The sequence below is a fragment of the Oculina patagonica genome, chromosome 14 (assembly GCF_052425735.1).
Source record: "Oculina patagonica isolate OP01 chromosome 14, crgOcupat, whole genome shotgun sequence".
In the NCBI taxonomy this organism is placed as follows: domain Eukaryota; kingdom Metazoa; phylum Cnidaria; class Anthozoa; order Scleractinia; family Oculinidae; genus Oculina; species Oculina patagonica.
In genome coordinates, this window is record NC_135771.1 from 10,480,336 (window position 1) to 10,499,184 (window position 18,849).

An 18,849-nucleotide genomic window follows, 5' to 3' on the forward strand; every position below is an offset into this window, starting at 1 on the left:
TTGTACGGAAAATATTACTGAAAACTACCGAGAAAACATTTTCTTTTGGCGAGAGAGCTTTGTATTGCTTTACAATAACTGTCATGCAATGATAGTTAACAAAAAAAAAACACCGAAATTTTCCAAGACTTTTTACCTGTCTCAATGATTTACCTATCATATGGTAAACCCAAATTAGAAAACATTTTGCCAACCATGTGCATGCTGATTTTATAAGCGAAAGACTCACCTTGTAAATTCTCAAGGTTAGCTCTCGCATCTTGAAAAAAGCCGGGTAGCTGAACACCAAACTTACTAAATCCGTAGCCAAATCTTAAATCGTTTTAAAAGCAAGGCATTATGCTGGAAAACCAAGTTCAATATTAAAATTTTCGTTAATTACCGGTCTAAAGCAAATCGACAGTTTAATTAGTTTCTTCGTTAAAAGCTTTTATGGACTAAACGTTTAATGCAGCTAATAGATCTCTTGTTGAATTATGATGACGTTAGCCGCTTTTAAACCATTGAATAAACATCAGGAAGCCGTTGTTCATTTCCTAAACTGCGGAAAAAGGACGGATTTTTGCCAAATTCCGTCTTCGTTTGCAGGATATTCGTTCCATGCCTGCGCTTCACAGGGAATTCATCTGACTGTACTTTTGAAAGTTATACTACTGTCCATGTTAACACCAATTGTCTGTACTTGCTTTAATTACGGAATCAAATGGATGACTTTATTGTCTGCTTCCTTAAATGAAAGCAGTTTCTTTTGTTTGTTGTTTTTTTTTTTGCAAAAAATCTAAATTAAAAAAAATGCAGTAATATAATTCTTCCAAACCAAAGATAAACAATCAGTTGTTTCAAAAAAAAAAAAAAAACTGGTCAACTGAACACAAATTCATAAAGTTACTTAAAAAAAACGTATTATTCTTAAGATACAATGCGTCCTGTGATTGGCCGGAGCGTGGGCATCTAAGAGATATTTTGTGTAAGCCCTTTCTAACTTACCAGGTGCATGTTTGTGTTTTGCTTTGTGTTCTACGCGGCGATTTCATGTTGAGTTGCACTTGATTTCTGCTTGATTTCTTCCTTCTTTTTCTTGGGAAATGAGCATTAGATGTTAGATGTTCTTAATCGGCTCATCGTGATCGTTAGATTTGTTTTGATGTTGTGGTTATGTTTATTTTCCATCAATTTTTATCTGACTAAAATCATAAAGATAGCACTGGAAAAACACTAATTACGCCAAAAGAATCCAACAGTATCCTAACATTATTACTGTTCTACTTTTGAATATTTTTATTTTGTGTTTGCCATTTTTTTGTGGGGGGCAGCCCCTTCCCAAGCTACGACACTGTTTAAGTCCTTTGTGCTGGTAATTTCAATTTAGTTGAATGGGATTCTAAAACAGCTTTTCACGCAGGCTAGGAAATTGTCAGAACGACAAGGATGTAATTGTAAGAATGTTAACGTGGGTCTGTATTTAACTTAAATCCATTCAATAGCCCGAACCGCCATCATTAAGCCTGTCATTTGCGGTTATCTGATTAATCCGCCAGAATCACAGGAAAGTTAATGTAATCTTACATTCAGAAATGCGAATAATTCTTACACAAGAACGAAGAAATCCCCCACATATCCTCCTGCCACGTGTCTACACACATGACAGAAGGCAAAAATGAAATTTGCCTCCAAAATTAGAAGGCAAATTCATTGTTTACTATAATTATTACTTTTAGTGTTATCGTACTTTAAACAGGTGTCTATCTAAACTGTAACATCCATAGATGACCTCATCCCTAATGTAAGCGTGAATTTAACATTGGTCTAATGATCGCCTTATTTAAACCAATTTTTTTTTATAATCAGAGCATAGTTTCCGCCTAGTCCAGAAATGACATCGACCTCTACGAAAGGCTTGGTAACCAATGATGGCATCGTTCGTTAATTACGGCATCGACTGTTTACAAAAGAGGAATCAGCGTCGTCGTCGTCACCGTCTTCGTCGTCACCATCATCATCGTCGCCGTTTCGTCTTCCTCTTTTTCCGCTCTCTAAATGGAAGTGCAACACTCTTTCTCTGTTTCACAACTATTACAACAGTTAGTTGGCGTCTGTTCATCTTTAATATCAGCCATTGGAATATCTGCAACTCGAACTGAATTCTTCCTTTGCCTATCTGGATTCACCTGTCTTTGTGATGTGTGGCTGTTACACAAGAAGGAGAGTTGTAAACGCTGTCGAAATTGCTTCTCTCTGAAGACGTAAAGAAAAGGATTGACTAGCGAGTTTGCTGTGAAAGCAATCAAGATGGTCAGCTGCCTTACTTCAAGTTGTTTGCTGGCAGTGTTCTGACGCCCGAAGAATGCGACTGCTATGGCAGGGACATACCATAACACCATCGTGCTTAAAACAAGGACAAAGATCAGCTTAGACACTCGTACATATGTTTGTGTTCCCATTAGCTGGTTCTGTGTCTTCACCACTCTGTAGATTCTAAAATACATAATGCAACAGGATACAAACAGAAGAGCACTGGAAGCAATAACGGCCCTCTGGATGTAAGAGTAGATTGAGTTTCTTGATAAATCTACCCTCGAACAAAGACTTCCATAATTCTCTTCCCCCTTCAAGCCGGCTGCCGCAATGCTAACTACAATAAAAGCTATAAACCACGCAAAGTAGATAGCTAGTGATATAAAGCAACGACTTAGAGGAGGCTTTGAATGGTTAACAATTCTTCTGTAGCGATCCAAAGTCATTACAAACAACACAAAAGGTTGAACGATGAGTGCTGCTGAACGAAATGATATAATGACAGGACAGACGTATCTTTGCGAAGAATCAATGTATCTCCTTTGTTCATAATCAAAGGCAAGAACTGCAACAACTAATAAAAATAATCCTATGAAGAAGTCACAGACTGCTATATGCCCAGCTAAGAACATAGTGCTAGTGCGCTTGAGGTGGAGGGATGTGAAAACAACAGTCATTGTGACTAAGTTGATCAAAACGGCCAAGAGACCCAAGATGAATATGAAGCTTTTTAATGCAATGCTGTCTACAAGAAGAGACGTAGACGTCAATGAAGCTTCTGTACTGTTGAGATAAGAAACGTTATCTTGCGTGATTCTGAGTACTGTGTCTGGTGTAAAATTCACATCGCTTTTATCCGTTTGGTTGGATCTACACGTCGAAGAAGATTTATAGAGGCAGCTTATGCTCAAGCAAACACCGGTCACATTTCCAAATGGAGGGATTTTTCTTTGCCGTCTTCTCAGGTGTGAAGAACAGTTTTTTGCAAAGTTCATCTCGCAACTTCGGCAGTCAATAGGGTCATCCACTAAAAGCCTTTCCAGTGATGGCAGGAACAGTATGGAACAGGGTAAATGTTTGTATCTATTACCTCTGAGGTTTAATCGTCGCAAAGATTGTAGAGGATGAAACGCTTCTTGTGTTACGTTGTGGATATGGTTGTTTTCCAAAGCCCTAAAGAGAAATTCAACACTAACCTAAGTTAAATACAATTTACTTATTTACTTGATTCATTAAAGTTCAAGATTCAAGATTATTCATGACTTTTTGTTGCAGATATGAGTATAAGTAAATTATAAATCTGAGTATATAATGAGTGTGAGTAGAGTATTGTATGGTGTCGTATTACTTACAGAGTTTGCAGACTATTTAACCCTGCGAAAGATCCACTTGTAAGCTGATCTATTTCGTTTCCTTCCAGAAACCTATCAAAATACAACTATTTTAAGTATAAAACGCACTTTTGTATGTATATCGTCAATAACACAGTACAATGTAGTTTAGATCACAATGGGTTTATTATTATATGACGGCAAAAACTGTAAAAATACGACTTCTATTGAAGCAATTTTCGAAAGTGTCAAAAGTGACACGTATTTGCTTTAGTTGGTTTTCCTTACTACGCTCTGTGTTTGGATTTAACAACTCGCGCCATCTACTCAACCAATCAGAAGTAAAACTAAAACCAATCGTGACTTGCTCGCACAAGTTTTCCCGCGCTTCGCGGTGGTAACATGTCGCTCCTCGAATTCGAGTTTTGATTGGTTAACTGGGCTGTCTTTGTCCTTTGTGATTTGCCAGAGTGATTTTAAACGGATACCGCTGTAAATTTCTAGACCATGAATTATGAAAAGACGATAAGTTTTTTATAGTGCATATCCTAGCTAGTCTGAAACATTGGTACTAAGTAGTTCTGCTGAAGCGTGGTCATTAGATTAGAAACATACTGTGTGATGCATAAAAGGAAAATACAACAACAGCATCAACAAACCAAGAAACAAAAACTAGCATTTGTGTACTCACAGGAACTGTAGTTGAGCAAATCCTTTGAAAACTCCAGGAGGTATATGCCTGATTTTGTTTCTTGATAGAGATCTTTAATAGATGAAATAAGAAAATCGAAAAAAAAAATACAAAAAAATTACCAAATATTGTCAAAATTCAAAATTCTTCAGTTGAAGCTTACTGTAGGTAGATATATCTCTCATCCATTTCGTTCCTCGACTCAAGAGTTTTCTATAATACTTATAATTGACAAGGTCATACTTAAAGGTTTTGCTGAATTAAAACTTATTGTCATTTTTGGACGAAAATGTCCACCTCTGTATAGCCTTTGATTACGTGGAGCTTTTACTTGGGAACCAAAGGACGCTTTTTAATTAAGTCAATTATGGTTCAAAATAGTTATTTGTTATACAACCAAGGAGTTTTGCTATAAAAGGAATGGTACCTACCACATTACACAAAGCTTTGGGGCGCGAAATGCAAATTTGTTCTTTCGTCTGGAAAACTGAACATGCTTCAAAGTCCCATTAAACCAAAACATACCACTTTATAACATGCTATATTCCTGGTCTTCTTAGAAAATATGAAACACTGACAACTGGGCGTGAGAATGACCAGGCAAGACCCCTTTTCTCGGGACTTCACCTGTTTGCATAGAGGGAAGAAGATCTTAGCTTCCTAAAGGCGTATCATCCTAGCATAGTATGTATCTGATTTCAGTCTACACACAATGGGTTGGATTTTGACCTAATGTTAGGATATATCCTAGAGGTAGTTTAGGATCATCCATTCTTTTATCAAATTACAAGTCTTAGATGAACTCTTACAGACTAGAGATGTTTTCGCCACTAATTTTTTCAAGAGGCCGGAGATCGTCCATGTTACAACGCATCACTGCATCGATACAGGAACAGTTTAGAGGACAGCTGCTTACTGCGAGGCTACAATACACAATACCGAAGACCAAAGGCAGAATCCACGGCTTCATCATAATAAGAGACCTTCCAAACTAAATGGAAAAAAATGAATGTATTAATGAAGGAAAAAATGAAGGAAATAAGAAAAGAACGGAGGAAGTACGCTTTGTGTAAGGCCCCCCGCTAACAGATAGATTTAAAACAATAACTTTTTACCAGACGGTTAATGCTGTTTCAGCTCATTTTTGTCCTCGCTTTTTCAAAGTTCTCGACTGGAAGGGCAAGTTAAAAAAATAGTTATAAAGTTTTTCCATCAATATCTACGTAGCTCGCAAACAATATTAAGGAATTAGTCGTCCTCCGATCGTCTACACATTCGTGCGATCCTAAGATGATTATAAATTCAAGCCACTTTTCTTCCAAACGTGCATGTGTTCTTGCTTTAGTCCTTCCGAGGGAATCATATTTAGCCATTGTGCCGTTTTTGTTCTTTAGAAAATTAAATTACAAATCGCCTTGTAGATAAACAACAGCTTTTAACTACCATTTAAAGCGCAAGATTTCTTTTATGAGTGTTTTAACTGGCTGTGGTCTAAATTAAACTTCTTCAATAAAATTACGATAGTAATGTTCAATTTTCATATATTGTTGTATGACCAATTGACTAATATATCACCCGCTATTATTTTGCTTTTTTTTACTTGGCTTTGTACTTTTGAAACATTGCTGGATTTCATAAATCATATTAAGAATCAGATTCCTTTTATACAAAACCGCTGTTGATGACAGGCCTTCGATGGGCATAAATTTATTCTTAGCATTATTTAAAAAGAGAATATTGACTCTGTGCGAAAGCTTCTCGTATGTCAATAAATGACAATCTTCTTCCCTATGCCTTTTTAACCTCGTCTCGAGCTTACCTATTTTTGGCTCAGAAATTACTACGAAATTACAAGATCAAATTTTAACTGGTTAGGAAGCATTAAGAAATAAGGAATCATATTCTTCCTAGGACCGTAGCTATAAAAAACAGACCCTATCTCGCCCATGTTTGAGCTCGTTTTCTTTCAGATTTTAACAGCATTGAATTGAAAGGATATTTTTGCCCCTTTTATTGAGCAGCGTAAGGCTTCAAACTTTAAAGAAAAAAGTAAAAAACGTCACAAAAGTTGACAGTCAGCAATGGCAGGAAAACGTATTTACTTACCAAAATTATTTGATAACAGTAAACTAGGCTTGAAACTGTCACCAGAAACATCCGCCAAAGGAAAAACAATTTACGACAACACTGACGTAAAAAAACATTAGATCTTTTGCCAGCTTGGTTCGCTAGTGTATATTTCTATTACCTTCTGGTTTTCCTTCAATACAATTTTATCAGTCTTTAATAGTGATTAACTGTTGCGTTGGCTTAATTCATCTCTCTATATTTGCATAATGAAACCAAAAAAACCGTGCCATTGACAGAAATATTGTCTTACTTGTCAATAGCTATAGATAATATACAAAAGGACAAAATGCAAGTTATTGCTTTGGTAGGTTTTAATTTAAATTATCTTTTTTTTTCAAATATATGTGTTTTAGTATTAAACAAGAAGCTTTAAGAAGCTTAAAACTGGGCGAGAAATGACGAGACACTTTGAAAGATAATTGTAAAGGTGTAATTGTGATTTTTCTGAATGCTTTCGTGTTCGTCCTGTGGCGAAATTTTGATGATATTAGTTACCTTCAGTCTGAAAAGGCGATTCTTTTTGGACGGAGGTCAGTTCGTATATTTTTGTGTAGAAAGGACGTTTCGGTTGCCGGTAAGGTGCGGTTAGAGAAAGTTTGAATAAGGGTTTTAAATTTTCTAAGTCATTTTCATCGACGCTCTGTGAACTTCTTAGTGTATTATACAGGTCTATATATACATGTATGTCGGTACAACGTGAAAATGGTAGGTTTTTGGCCGTGGTTATTCTGTATATTCGATTAATATAAGGAGTTGTTTCAAAGGAGTAAAGACGGTTGTGCAAGTCATACAGAAGAAATGGAAAAGTTACTTTTCGTTTGCTTGATGGTGAGTGTGGTTGCGAGCTTTATGTAGGTAATCGTTGGCTGGTTTAGACGAGGGACAAAACGTGCGGTTGTGTGACTTGCTGGGAGAGAGACGCTTTTTTTAGGTTTGTAAAAAAATTATGGGGAAGATGGATTATTATCATGGATTGTTGTCAGGCACAGTTAATGGCTAGAGTGTGAAATATTATGGAAATAGCAATATATAAGTAATATATTATATACAGAGTACAATCATTGCTTTTCATTGTAATCACCAGCTGTGAGTACAGTTCATTGAGATTTTTCATTTTAAATAAATAAAAAGTGTATTTCATTATGTAAGTCGAGTGACGTTTGGGCTGTGACGTTGTTAGACAAATCACATGGCTCAAGTTAACTTCAAGTGAGTTGCAGAATTTACAAACTGAAGACTTTTATCCCTGAAACAGAAGTACGCGATTGCGTATAGTTCGTGTGTCGATAAAGAACATTTTTATTTTAAAGCAGAAGGCAAATGGACTGAAGCAAGAAGTGTAATTCCTCTACAGATGTGAAGTATTAATAACTGCACGGCAGTTTGTTCTTTGGCTTTTTGTTTACTTTGTTTTATATTTTAGTTGCTTCGCGAGTGTGATGCATTACTCTGTAGAGGTGGAACGTCAGATCAGCTGATAAAGTTGAGTCAGAATCCATGGATTTTGTTTGAACTATAATCCTTCTTGATAATTGTGAGATGGTTCTTTCTTGTGGATCCATTTCGTTAGTTGTTGCCTTTAATTCTTGTATACTTGACTTGTTGTGAACCATGTATTTTCTTGCTCTGCAACTGAATAAAATGAGAGAAAGATCCTTTTAAGTTTTAGAACGAAGATAACAAGATAAGTTGAGTTTGTAGGAGGCTAGTAAATTTCTTTAAGATGATATGAAACCGGCTGACATTTAATATTTTGGTTATCAAGGACTGGATAGCAAATTGATTTTGTTAACAATAGTTAAGTGTCTGAGAATTATGTTGGAGATATAGGCTGCGGTCACATCTGGACTGCTAACTATAGTTAGGACGGCGTTAACTATAGTTAGCTATTTCGGTAATGTGACCGCTTCTCTGTTCGCCCTAACTATAGTTAGAAAATTTACGCCTCGCTGATCCAAAACAATACACACTAACTATAGTTATACCCAAGCAAGGTTCATGGGTTAGTCTTAAGTTTACAAACGAAAAGCCAATCAGAATGCGACAATTCTTTTCGCACGTGCGAGATGAACATAAATATGCAAAACAAAGGGTCAAGGGAAGGAAAACAAGAAAAACAACATGCCAAGAAATTACATATCATCAATTTTAGCAAAAATATAGCTTGAATTCTTCGGTTTCTAGCATCCTTTCTTCATTTTATTTTCTTCAACGCCGAAATGCCGTGCAAAAATAGAAAAAATAGAGGAAAAACTGGACACAGATGAACAACAAGGGCTGTCATGAACTAATTTAAATACCAAATTATTCACAACCTAATCAGAACTAACTATAGTTAACTGCATTGGTGTGACCTCCAAGACGACAGAAAGCACTAACTATAGTTAGGTGTGACGTCACGTAACTTGAGACTAACTATAGTTAAACTTTAGTTACGTCGTAGATGTGACCGCAGCCATAGAGACCTAGAGCTAAGGAATGGAATGGTGTTGTTGAAGGATAACTGCGTTAGAGTATTCCAAATATGTGAGGCAGCGGGGTATGCGAGGCGAGGCAGTGAGGCATGGGAGGCGTGTAATCCCAATAAAAGGTACAGTAAAATAGAATAAAAAAGGGGACCAACACAAAAATCAAAAATCAAATAAAATGCGCAACAAAGCACCTGTCCATATATGTGTCCGATAAAAGAGTGTGTACTGTAAAGCAACATTTAGCCCTATTCAGTACTGACATCTACCATAGGGGGGGAGGGGAGCTTATACCCGGATGTTTTTTTGTTTCCATGTAGATGAGCTTATAACTAGACACGATTATAAGCAGGAGCACTTATAACCCTTATTTTTCGGTATGCGTTGATACTGTTGCATACACTGGTGCATCTAATATTAAGTTCCCAAGAAATTGTCAATTTACCACAAAGCTTCCCATACCTTTCACATCCTGATTGATATGCACGTAGCCACTAGTACTATCATCAGGTTACGGTATTTATTCGAATAAGCGCGGCGCTGTTTATTATATTTTTTTGCGCCTCAAATGCAGCGCTTATTGGATCGCGAGTGTGGCGCTTATTAAAAAATTGGATGCGCTATCTGTATGGAAATTTTTTGGTGTCACCATTCGTCTACTCCCGGCGCTTCCACAAAATGCCACTAAAATTGTAAGTAAGGCCTTCACAACGGAACTATGTATTGCAAGAATTCTGAATAGAGACCTTAAGGTAATTCCCTTGAAATAGAACTGCTCATAGATTTCCAACCAAACTTTGCCAGTTGGTTGTTTACCTTAAGGGAAGTTAAATTTTGAAATAAATCAAAGATCTCTTCGAGATATCGACTTTTTTGCATGAAGTTAGTATGAGTAGAAGGTTTATCCTGGGCATTGTTGTTCGAACATATTATGGAAGAATGCAAACGTCTTTCAGTTCAAGCATTTTTTTTTTTTATTTTCGCGGAGGAAATGCTGTATTTGTTAGTCGCGACGGCTGGGCACTTTGCAACTTTGGCTTGGTTAAAAATAGTAAACTGACGTTTGCCTTTAATCGAAATAGCCTTTGGGGATATACAAACAAGAGGAAAACATAACTGGCAACACGTGAACAAAAGCAGATTTTAGCGAACAGATGAAATGCTTCTACACACAACAAGAAAAATTTTGTTCGAAACAACACAATGTGCTGCCCCCCTCCCCTCCATGGGTGCCCCCCATAGTAACAAAAATATCAATAACTTTGAGTCCAAATCAACATAACTTGATCTATTTATCATGCTGGAAAACACGGTGCAAAAATGTATTTTTCTTGGCGTTTACTGTCTTTTTATACCACAGCTTTGTGCACAACTTAATTCAAATTGCAGATTTTAGGAATGAGAAACTCTGTTAGCCTACAGCCTTCTCAGCCAGCAATCACTACCAAAGAGCTTTATCGATTTCAAGTCTGAAGCGGCTTAACATAAGATTCCAAACAAATCTACAACAAAAATCGCACTTGACATCAGCTTCATACATGTACCTGAAACTTTTCGATATTACTCTGATGCTCTACCATTATCAAAATTATCAAGGCATGCAAAATTATCAATGTTGGTTCAGTGGTATCTAAAAGCATCATACAGTACTGCATTGGTAAGACCAGGTTCCAACTTTAAATCCCATCTCGAGCCTAATCCTTTTAGCTTACTATTTTAAAAGGCTTACTTTATAGAATCACTGCAAGTACCCACAATTACTTATACAAATTTTACTCAACATAATGTTCGCTAAGATGTAATTTTTTTTAAAAAAAAGTTAAAAGGCTATAATATGTACAAATAAAAACCTAACGTTTTTTACTATAACGTCTGTTTTCCACTTTTCTATATTAAAGAATTTTTTTGTAACATTATTATTAATCATTAAGTGAGAAAAAAAGATACAAAATCAAAAAGTCTTTATTTTATTGTTGTAGAAGTTGGACCACATCATCCCCGATGTTTGTTGTTGATGATTCATGATTTAGACAAAAAAATCCCTTCTATTACCCCACCAGAGACAACAGGAAACCAAGTGATCTTTGGGGAATGGGAAAGGGACACTGTGTGCATCTTTAGTTCTCAAAGGGCCAATTACCTCAGCACCTACCCTTCAATGGAGTTTACACCCCACCTTACCCACCCCTACACATGGTCTAACAAAGAATTCAAACAATCATTATCGCTTTTTGCTTCAAGTTGATCATCATACTGTTTCCAGCAGTTAGAAATATTGACATCTGACGCCCTATTTTTTTAACAGAAAATAATATTCTGCTTAACTGAAGAAAAGTGATCCATAACTCCCTCACAGAAGGAATTTTTCCTAAGACCCCCCCCCCCCACCCCCAACCTGAGGGAACCCTCCGGAAATCCAATTTAGCTTCATACCTTTCCTTACCGTTTTGGCCTTTGAGACCCCTCCCATCACCAGGAATTCCCAATCCCTTCTGTGGAGGAAGTATTGACATTTTCTGTAAACACAATTGAGAAATAAATTATAACATAAAACAGCCTTGCAATTAAATTCGGCACATGTGACCGTGCAAAAAGACAACAGTTCACGCTGATATACTGCTAAATAATAGAGTGAGTAAAGCACTTTCTCTATGCAACATTTTGGTGTATTAGTTTAGTTCCACACTTCCAGTGGCAGTGAAAAAGCCAAACAATGTTGGTTACCGTAATGATTCGATTTAGCGCCCTCCTTCCAATAAGCGCCCCCTTCCGAATAAGCCCCCCCCCTTCGAATGTGTTTTTGTCAATAAGCGCCCCTATTCCAATAAGAGCCTCTATTCTAATAAGTGCCCCATTGTTATGAGCCTCTATTCAAATAACCCCCCTATTGTGGATAACCACCCCTATTGAAGTCATCGATGCATTCTCGTTCCCAAAAGGATTGCGGCCTCTGGGAACGAAAATGTCATCAATGTCAAATAGATAGTAAACTCACGAACATTGACCTTACCGAACATGTATATATTTACTGCTAAAATAAACAATTCTTTTAAAAGTAACTGAACTTTCAACAATTTATTACTGACAGTTTCTGTTATTGTTAGTTATTTCAATATATATTTAAGTTTTGTTTTGAACATTTGGTTTTTTCTCAAAAAATTAAATAAGTGCCCTGTCTCAATAAGCGCCCTTCCATGAGGTGCCAAAAGTAAATAAGCCCCCCGGGTGTTAAATCGAATCATTTCGGAAGTACTTATGAGTTATGCAGGTGCACTGACATGAAAAGTGTATGCCAAAGCATCAACCAATTCATATCTAACCATAAGGTACTGCCGTCAATCTGTAGAAATTGTCCAACAGTTCATCAGCTTATTTGAACATAATACATATGGAAAATCTGCCATATAAATGCATTTATTAATCATTATTAGCTGTGTTGATGTTATCTGCTCACTCACAAGAATTGTGATAGCTGTCATTTGCATACTGTAGTGAAGCAAGTAATTAGGGGGCACTAAGACACCTTTCAATACTAGTAGAGAGGCTAATTTCTGTTTTCTGAAGCTTGAATATCAAGTTTATAAATCATTTTAATGATTTATTAACTTGATATTCAATAATTAAAATTTTTAATGACCTTGACAATTGTAGTTAACACACCACAAGGTCAAATTATTTAAACAGCAAAGACACAGAAGCACCATTTATCCCATTGACCTCAATAAAAAAAAATCGATTCAGCACTTGAAAATATTCAGTATAATTATTTATAAAGTGGTCAAGGCATGTCATTATCAACTTCACTGGTTTTGATCAGACGGACTTCACTTCCATTTCATCTCTCCCTTCAGGATATCACCTCCATATGATTGACAGCAATAATAATATTAATAAATAAAATATACCAGAAGATATATCATGTTAATTAATAAGTGTTGGATACATGAAAAAGTTAAAAAAACTTGTATTGAAAATAATTAACTGGTTAGTAACAGCATACAATAACTGCTAGTAACACTTACCTGTTCTCCATTTTAAATAACATTCCGGATAACAACTTTTCCATGGATATCATGTGGAGCAACATGCCTGTGCTGTAAAGCCAAAATCTCTGTAAGCCCAGCTCTGATTGCCAACCCCATTGCCTTTATCTTCACATAAAAAGCAACCTTTTTCTCCCTTCATGTGAGCTAATACAGCCTTTCCAGATTTAGGTATGCAGATGATAGCAGCAGTGTTCCTTGCACCACTTTGTTCCCATCAGTTGTTGAAACTATTATAACTCCTTAAATAAACAAAAACAAAATTGAGTTATTGAAAAAACTTTTCAGTAATTTTACATAATCAAAAAACAATAATAATGGGCCAAGTCTATTACCACCACCCCATTAATACAATCAACTAGGCTACCTATAATAATTATAAAGCCCCTTCAAGTTGACCTGAGCAAATGCTCAGTACCAGTGGCTCATTGGTGGCCACACGAATGGAATTACAATGTATTTATGATGAATGAGATGACTACATTGAATATATCAAACTCAAATGACAACACTACAGTGTATTGATTCTGTTGTTATCTAAGACAGCTAATTAATATATCTTTTTTGCCTGATCATGTGGAATTACCACTTCAGATAATATGCGCAGAGACCTAGAATTAGATGGGATTCCAGCTGAGATCCTGCCTAGAACTAGTTAGGATCCCAGGTGGGATCCCCCCTGGGATCAATGCACAGCTAAAATTCCATGTGGAATTAGCAGCAGGTATCTCGAGTGGGATCCCACCTGGAGTAATTAGCAGGATCCTAGGTGACACCCCACCCAGGTCATTTTAGAATCCTTTAGGCAGCATCCCACGTGGGATGAACATACAGCAACCCAAGAAGGACTCACACAATCTCACCTTGCATTTTTACATGAGTTCACCTGTCAAATATTCTTTTTAAATTTTCACAAGTCCAAATAACACCTTTAAAAAAACAAACGATTAAGTATAGTAAATATCTTGAAAGCACCACAATTGAGAAGGTAAGATAAAGAATTCATTTCACAGCTACCAACAATGTTATCATCCCTTATCCAGGCCTGTCATTAAGGGCTGTAATCCGTAACACCTGTTACGGCTGATCATGAGCTCACTCAATGTTACAGGTAAACATTTTGATTAGTGTTACTTTACAAGTTGCATTCAGAATGAAATGCTACGGGTGATAACTTCAATGTTTGGCTGCATAAAAACTTAATGACAGTCGTGCAAGTTATCGTCATCCACCTTTACACTTGATTGGTATAAGTATTTTACAAAGGAGTTCCATGGTGGGAGAACATAAGAGGCAGGGGAGTCCCCCCACTCACTTTTCTCCCAGGTACCTGGGATTTTACTTTCTTTCACTTGCATAACAAGTGAATGGCCTGCTAATGCCTGAGGGGAAGGGAGGAAAAAAAATCACTGGTCACAGTGCATACAAACAAAACAACACTAAACAAGAAACCCACTAAATGCAGTGAATTTTTCCACACACGAGTACCCGGGGGGGGGGGGGGTACTCCCTATAATGGCCTATACGGGGAGGCTCCGCCCGAAAGGGGTACCTTTTTCAGGCTTCAGGTATATAAAAGGGTAGGGATTTCACGCGTTTAAGTATATGAAAGGGTATGGAAATATGTCATTTGGCTATTTAAAAGGGCCTTTAATTTAAATATTTCAAACAGACGCAATTTATGGCTGTATTATTTTAATTTATTAATTAAGCGCTACATAAAAATGACAAGAAAACATCCTATTTTAAGACCATGTTATGTCTCTTAGGTATATGAAAGGGGTACCGGTACCTTTTTTCAGTTAAAGGTATACGAAAGGGGTACAATTTCTGTCAAAAATGGTATATAAAAGGGTAAGGGGTTAGAACTTGGGGCGGAGCCTCCCCGTACAAAACTTTTTGGAGTACCCCCCTCGGGCACGAGTACTATGTATACACATGAACACAACACCAAAAAACCTTGCTGTAGTGATCTACAATTTACAGTTCTGTGATACCCATATTTTGAGCGACGACTTCCACCGGGTTAGTAAAGACAGTCTATTATAAGGGGTCATACAGCAGGTCGTCACAAAAGTGCGAGGCAGCAAGGTGTGCGATCCATTCTAGTAAGCCAGCTAAATAGCAGATCAGCTAGCTTAAATATAGCACTCTGATTAACCTTTTCACTTGGAGTAGGGATTTTCACCTCTTATACCTCGCTGCCATGCCTCACACGCCTTGCTGCTTGCACATGAGGGCCTGTTTACATATAGTTCCAGAATGACTTATATTTCGGAACAAGTTCACAATGAAGTTCATTGACTGCATACATTCCACATGACATAATCGACCAGCTCAACCAAGGTTGTTTTCACGTGCGAAGTTTTCACTCAAGATCAAAACAAGATGGCGCATGTTTTGCACAAACATGTTATTTTTAATGCTCATGATGGCTATATCTGCAATTTTAACAAGCAATTTGATCATTAGGGCTGCTTCTTGGGCTAAACAGTAAACGCTATAATTTACATTTTTTTGCTCTGAGTTCAAACTGTGACCTCTGTATGTGGTTTCACAAGATGCGGTTTCATCTCGGAATCAAATTCATTTAAAAACCGGAATGAACTCATTCGGGAATGACTTGACTTTTGTCTTGGTATCATGTAAACAGATAGAGTGAAATATATCGGGATGGGATTAACTTGTTCCGGAATGAGTCATTCATGAATCATGTAAACAGGCCCTAAAACTCTCACACAGCAGCAAACTGCCAGGTTTTTTTTTCTTTTTAAAGAACAAATTGCTTGTATCGGTGTATATTCAATAGGCTATCAGTTTTTAAACAACTTCATTCCATTTCGTAGCAGATCTATACGTAGCGACTATAATCACAGGTAGCCCAAGCTCCTAAAGGAGCCGTCAACATATAGACCACATACGACATTGCGTAATAACGTTATTATAAGGGTTTGTATGGGAATATAACGATCGTAAAAAATAATTCAAAATAGAGGAAAACTATCCAATAAAATTCACTTAACTATCCTCTTCTGTCTATATTTTGTGTTTCTATGCCGTTTGGAGGCGATTTGAAGCCATTTCAGTGGGTTTTAGGTTCGCTGGTTTCCTATCAGTTTGTATGTGAATATAACGATCGTAAAAAATAATTCAAAATAAAGGGAAAAATATCCGATAAAATCGACTTACCTATCCTCTTCTATGCAAATCTTTTGTTTCTATGCCGTTTGGGGGCGTTTTGAAGCGATTCCAGTGGGTTTTAGGTTCGCTGGTTTCCTCTCTATATATAATTCCTCAAGGTAGGGCACTCGAGTGCCGAAGGCCAGCAGATCGACTGAAGGAATTCAGCCATAAATTCGCCCCAAAGGCTCCGATTGCCCCAAATTTTCGCCCAGAGCACCGCCGATAGTTGCTTTAACCATTTCTGTGCTTCATCTGATAAATACGCCCGCCAAGGAGCAAATTTAGCTCGCAAATGTCACAAGGCTTTTCCATCGAGAGCCGTTGAAACATGCGTTGACTGTGTGATCCGTGCACGAAGGGTTTGAAAATAGCTTAGCGACCCGGCCTTTTGGTTCAAATTACCTGCGGACCCCACAGGAGAAGGGATAAAGTTCACCGCACGGTAATAACATTACATTATCCCTTCTCCTGTGGGGTCCGCAGGTAATTTGAACCAAAAGGCCGGGTCGCTAAGCTATTTTCAAACCCTTCGTGCACGGATCACACAGTCAACGCATGTTTCAACGGCTCTCGATGGAAAAGCCTTGTGACATTTGCGAGCTAAATTTGCTCCTTGGCGGGCGTATTTATCAGATGAAGCACAGAAATGGTTAAAGCAACTATCGGCGGTGCTCTGGGCGAAAATTTGGGGCAATCGGAGCCTTTGGGGCGAATTTATGGCTGAATTCCTTCAGTCGATCTGCTGGCCTTCGGCACTCGAGTGCCCTACCTTGAGGAATTATATATAGAGAGGAAACCAGCGAACCTAAAACCCACTGGAATCGCTTCAAAACGCCCCCAAACGGCATAGAAACACAAGATTTACATAGAAGAGGATAGGTAAGTCGATTTTGTCGGATATTTTCCCTTTATTTTGAATGATTTTTTTACGATCGTTGTTCCCATACAAACCCTTAAATGATAGGAAACCAGCGAACCTAAAACCCACTGAAATGGCTTCAAATCGCCTCCAAACGGCATAGAAACACAAAATATAGACAGAAGAGGATAGTTAAGTGAATTTTATTGGATAGTTTTCCTCTATTTTGAATTATTTTTTACGATCGTTATATTCCCATACAAACCCTTATAATAACGTTATTACGCAATGTCGTATGTGGTCTATATGTTGACGGCTCCTTTAGGAGCTTGGGTTACCTGTGATGAACTTAGGCAACTATTTTTAGCCATGCAATATCAGCTTTATGCAGTTTCAAAAATTATTTCCGTTTTGTAGCAAGTTCCCCGAGCTTATAAACAGATTTGAAGCAAACGGATATCAGTAACAATTAACCCTCTTTATCACCTTCAATGTTGCACACAGTAGCCAAAATAACTTTGCCTCCAAAAAGCGAACAAAGGGTAAAAGAAATATGTTAAGCTTATTTCAGTAATTTTCTGGCCAAACAAAACCAGATCGAGCAAACACAGCCAAAAACGTAAACCAAAAATATAAGCTTACATAATGCAATGTCGATAAAATGCTCTTAAAGAACCAAAAACAATAACCCGACGACCATTGCTTTGAGTATTCTTACTTCACTAAACAGTTCAAGTTGTTTTAATCGGATCGCCGGTCCAAAATCGCAAAATCAAAGCGAAAGCTGGCAATAAAGGTCAATAAACATGGGGACGCGCAAACTACATTCTATTATAAACACATGTCATACCTGAACTCGTCTCTCATTACCGTCTGCCTTCAGTGCACAGCCTATATAATTCAACCTCCTCTCACAAGAAATTCTTCCTGTCATCCTTACAAAATTCCTTTTCGGTTCATTTGGATTCCAAACGCACATTCAGGCTGCGACTCGCCATTCTCGTCCCCAGAGTCCACGATTCCTCTAGTCTCCACCGGTCAAATATGTCCGCTATTATTCAAAATGGCGTTTTTTGAACAACTTTTTCAATCTTTTCGTCCCGAAAACTTCGCATTCACCTGCTTCCTCCCCTGTCATCCAACTCAGTCCTAGCGTTCCTCCTAATTCTACGCAACATAACATGACGTCTCTCCTTTTCCTTCAAAATATACGCAAAAAACAAAACCCTCATTAACGAAACAACAGGGAGAATGAGGTATAAATTGTATAATGAGCTACCGAATCTATGAACTGGACTAACGCCCAGTTAATAAAACGCTAAATTAAGACTTGGAATTGAAAAAATAATCATTTCATTTGTTTGAAGGCGATTTCTTTAATTGTGACAATTTCCACAGAGATTTACATGTGAAAGGCTTGGGTAAAATGATTTTCACGAGCATGAAAAATGCTTTCTTGGCAAATGACAAAAGGATGTTTGGTGGTTTGTTTGCAATTTGGTTGTGCTTCGAACAATTCTTTTTGTGCTAAATTCAAATTTAGATTTTCGTGAAATTAATTTTTGGTATCATACGTTTCTGTGATGAAAGATTTTGGTCCAAAGAATCAAATTTCTGCGATTTAGTTCTCAAAAGGATTATTTTTTTAAGTCACGCAGCCCAACATCAATTAACCGGACAGTTTAATTGGAAAGGTGTCTTTACCAAACAACGTAGGAAACACATATTCTGGCTGAATATTAAAGGGACTGTGTCACGGCTGAGTTAATTTTGTCATTTAGTTTTGGCAAATATGCGCTATGAAACTTAGTGTTTGCAAAGAAATTAATTCTATGATTCTAAATGACAA

The 18,849-nt window shown here is 37.3% G+C and overlaps 1 protein-coding gene and 1 long non-coding RNA gene across 3 annotated transcripts; both read right to left on the reverse strand.

Moving 5' to 3' along the window:
- Positions 1–418: 418 nt before the first annotated feature.
- Positions 419–4,506, reverse strand: LOC144638959 (lutropin-choriogonadotropic hormone receptor-like). Its single transcript, XM_078498235.1, has 4 exons — positions 4,481–4,506; positions 4,318–4,389; positions 3,648–3,719; positions 419–3,468 (listed from the first exon to the last, which is right to left on the reverse strand). Exons 1-4 carry the CDS (start codon positions 4,504–4,506, stop codon positions 2,034–2,036), a joined length of 1,605 nt encoding a protein of 534 aa, XP_078354361.1. The 3' UTR covers positions 419–2,033.
- A 2,971-nt stretch (positions 4,507–7,477) lies between these two features.
- Positions 7,478–18,281, reverse strand: LOC144637669 (uncharacterized). Of its 2 annotated transcripts, XR_013567752.1 has the most exons (5): positions 17,851–18,281; positions 13,822–13,887; positions 12,938–13,200; positions 11,359–11,431; positions 7,478–8,079 (listed from the first exon to the last, which is right to left on the reverse strand). It is a non-coding gene; the product is annotated as an uncharacterized LOC144637669 (long non-coding RNA). The 2 variants fall into 2 exon arrangements; XR_013567753.1 differs by lacking the exon at positions 11,359–11,431.
- Positions 18,282–18,849: the final 568 nt, after the last annotated feature.

Bases quoted from the DNA above. Each gene is read 5' to 3' on its own strand.
- LOC144638959 (XM_078498235.1), bottom strand. From the start codon at position 4,506: ATGGATGAGAGATATATCTACCTACA. The intron at 4,390-4,480 runs GTAAGCTTCAAC...CATCTATTAAAG, and splicing joins GAGAGATATATCTACCTACA to ATCTCTATCAAGAAACAAAA. The intron at 3,720-4,317 runs GTGAGTACACAA...GTATTTTGATAG, and splicing joins TTTGCTCAACTACAGTTCCT to GTTTCTGGAAGGAAACGAAA.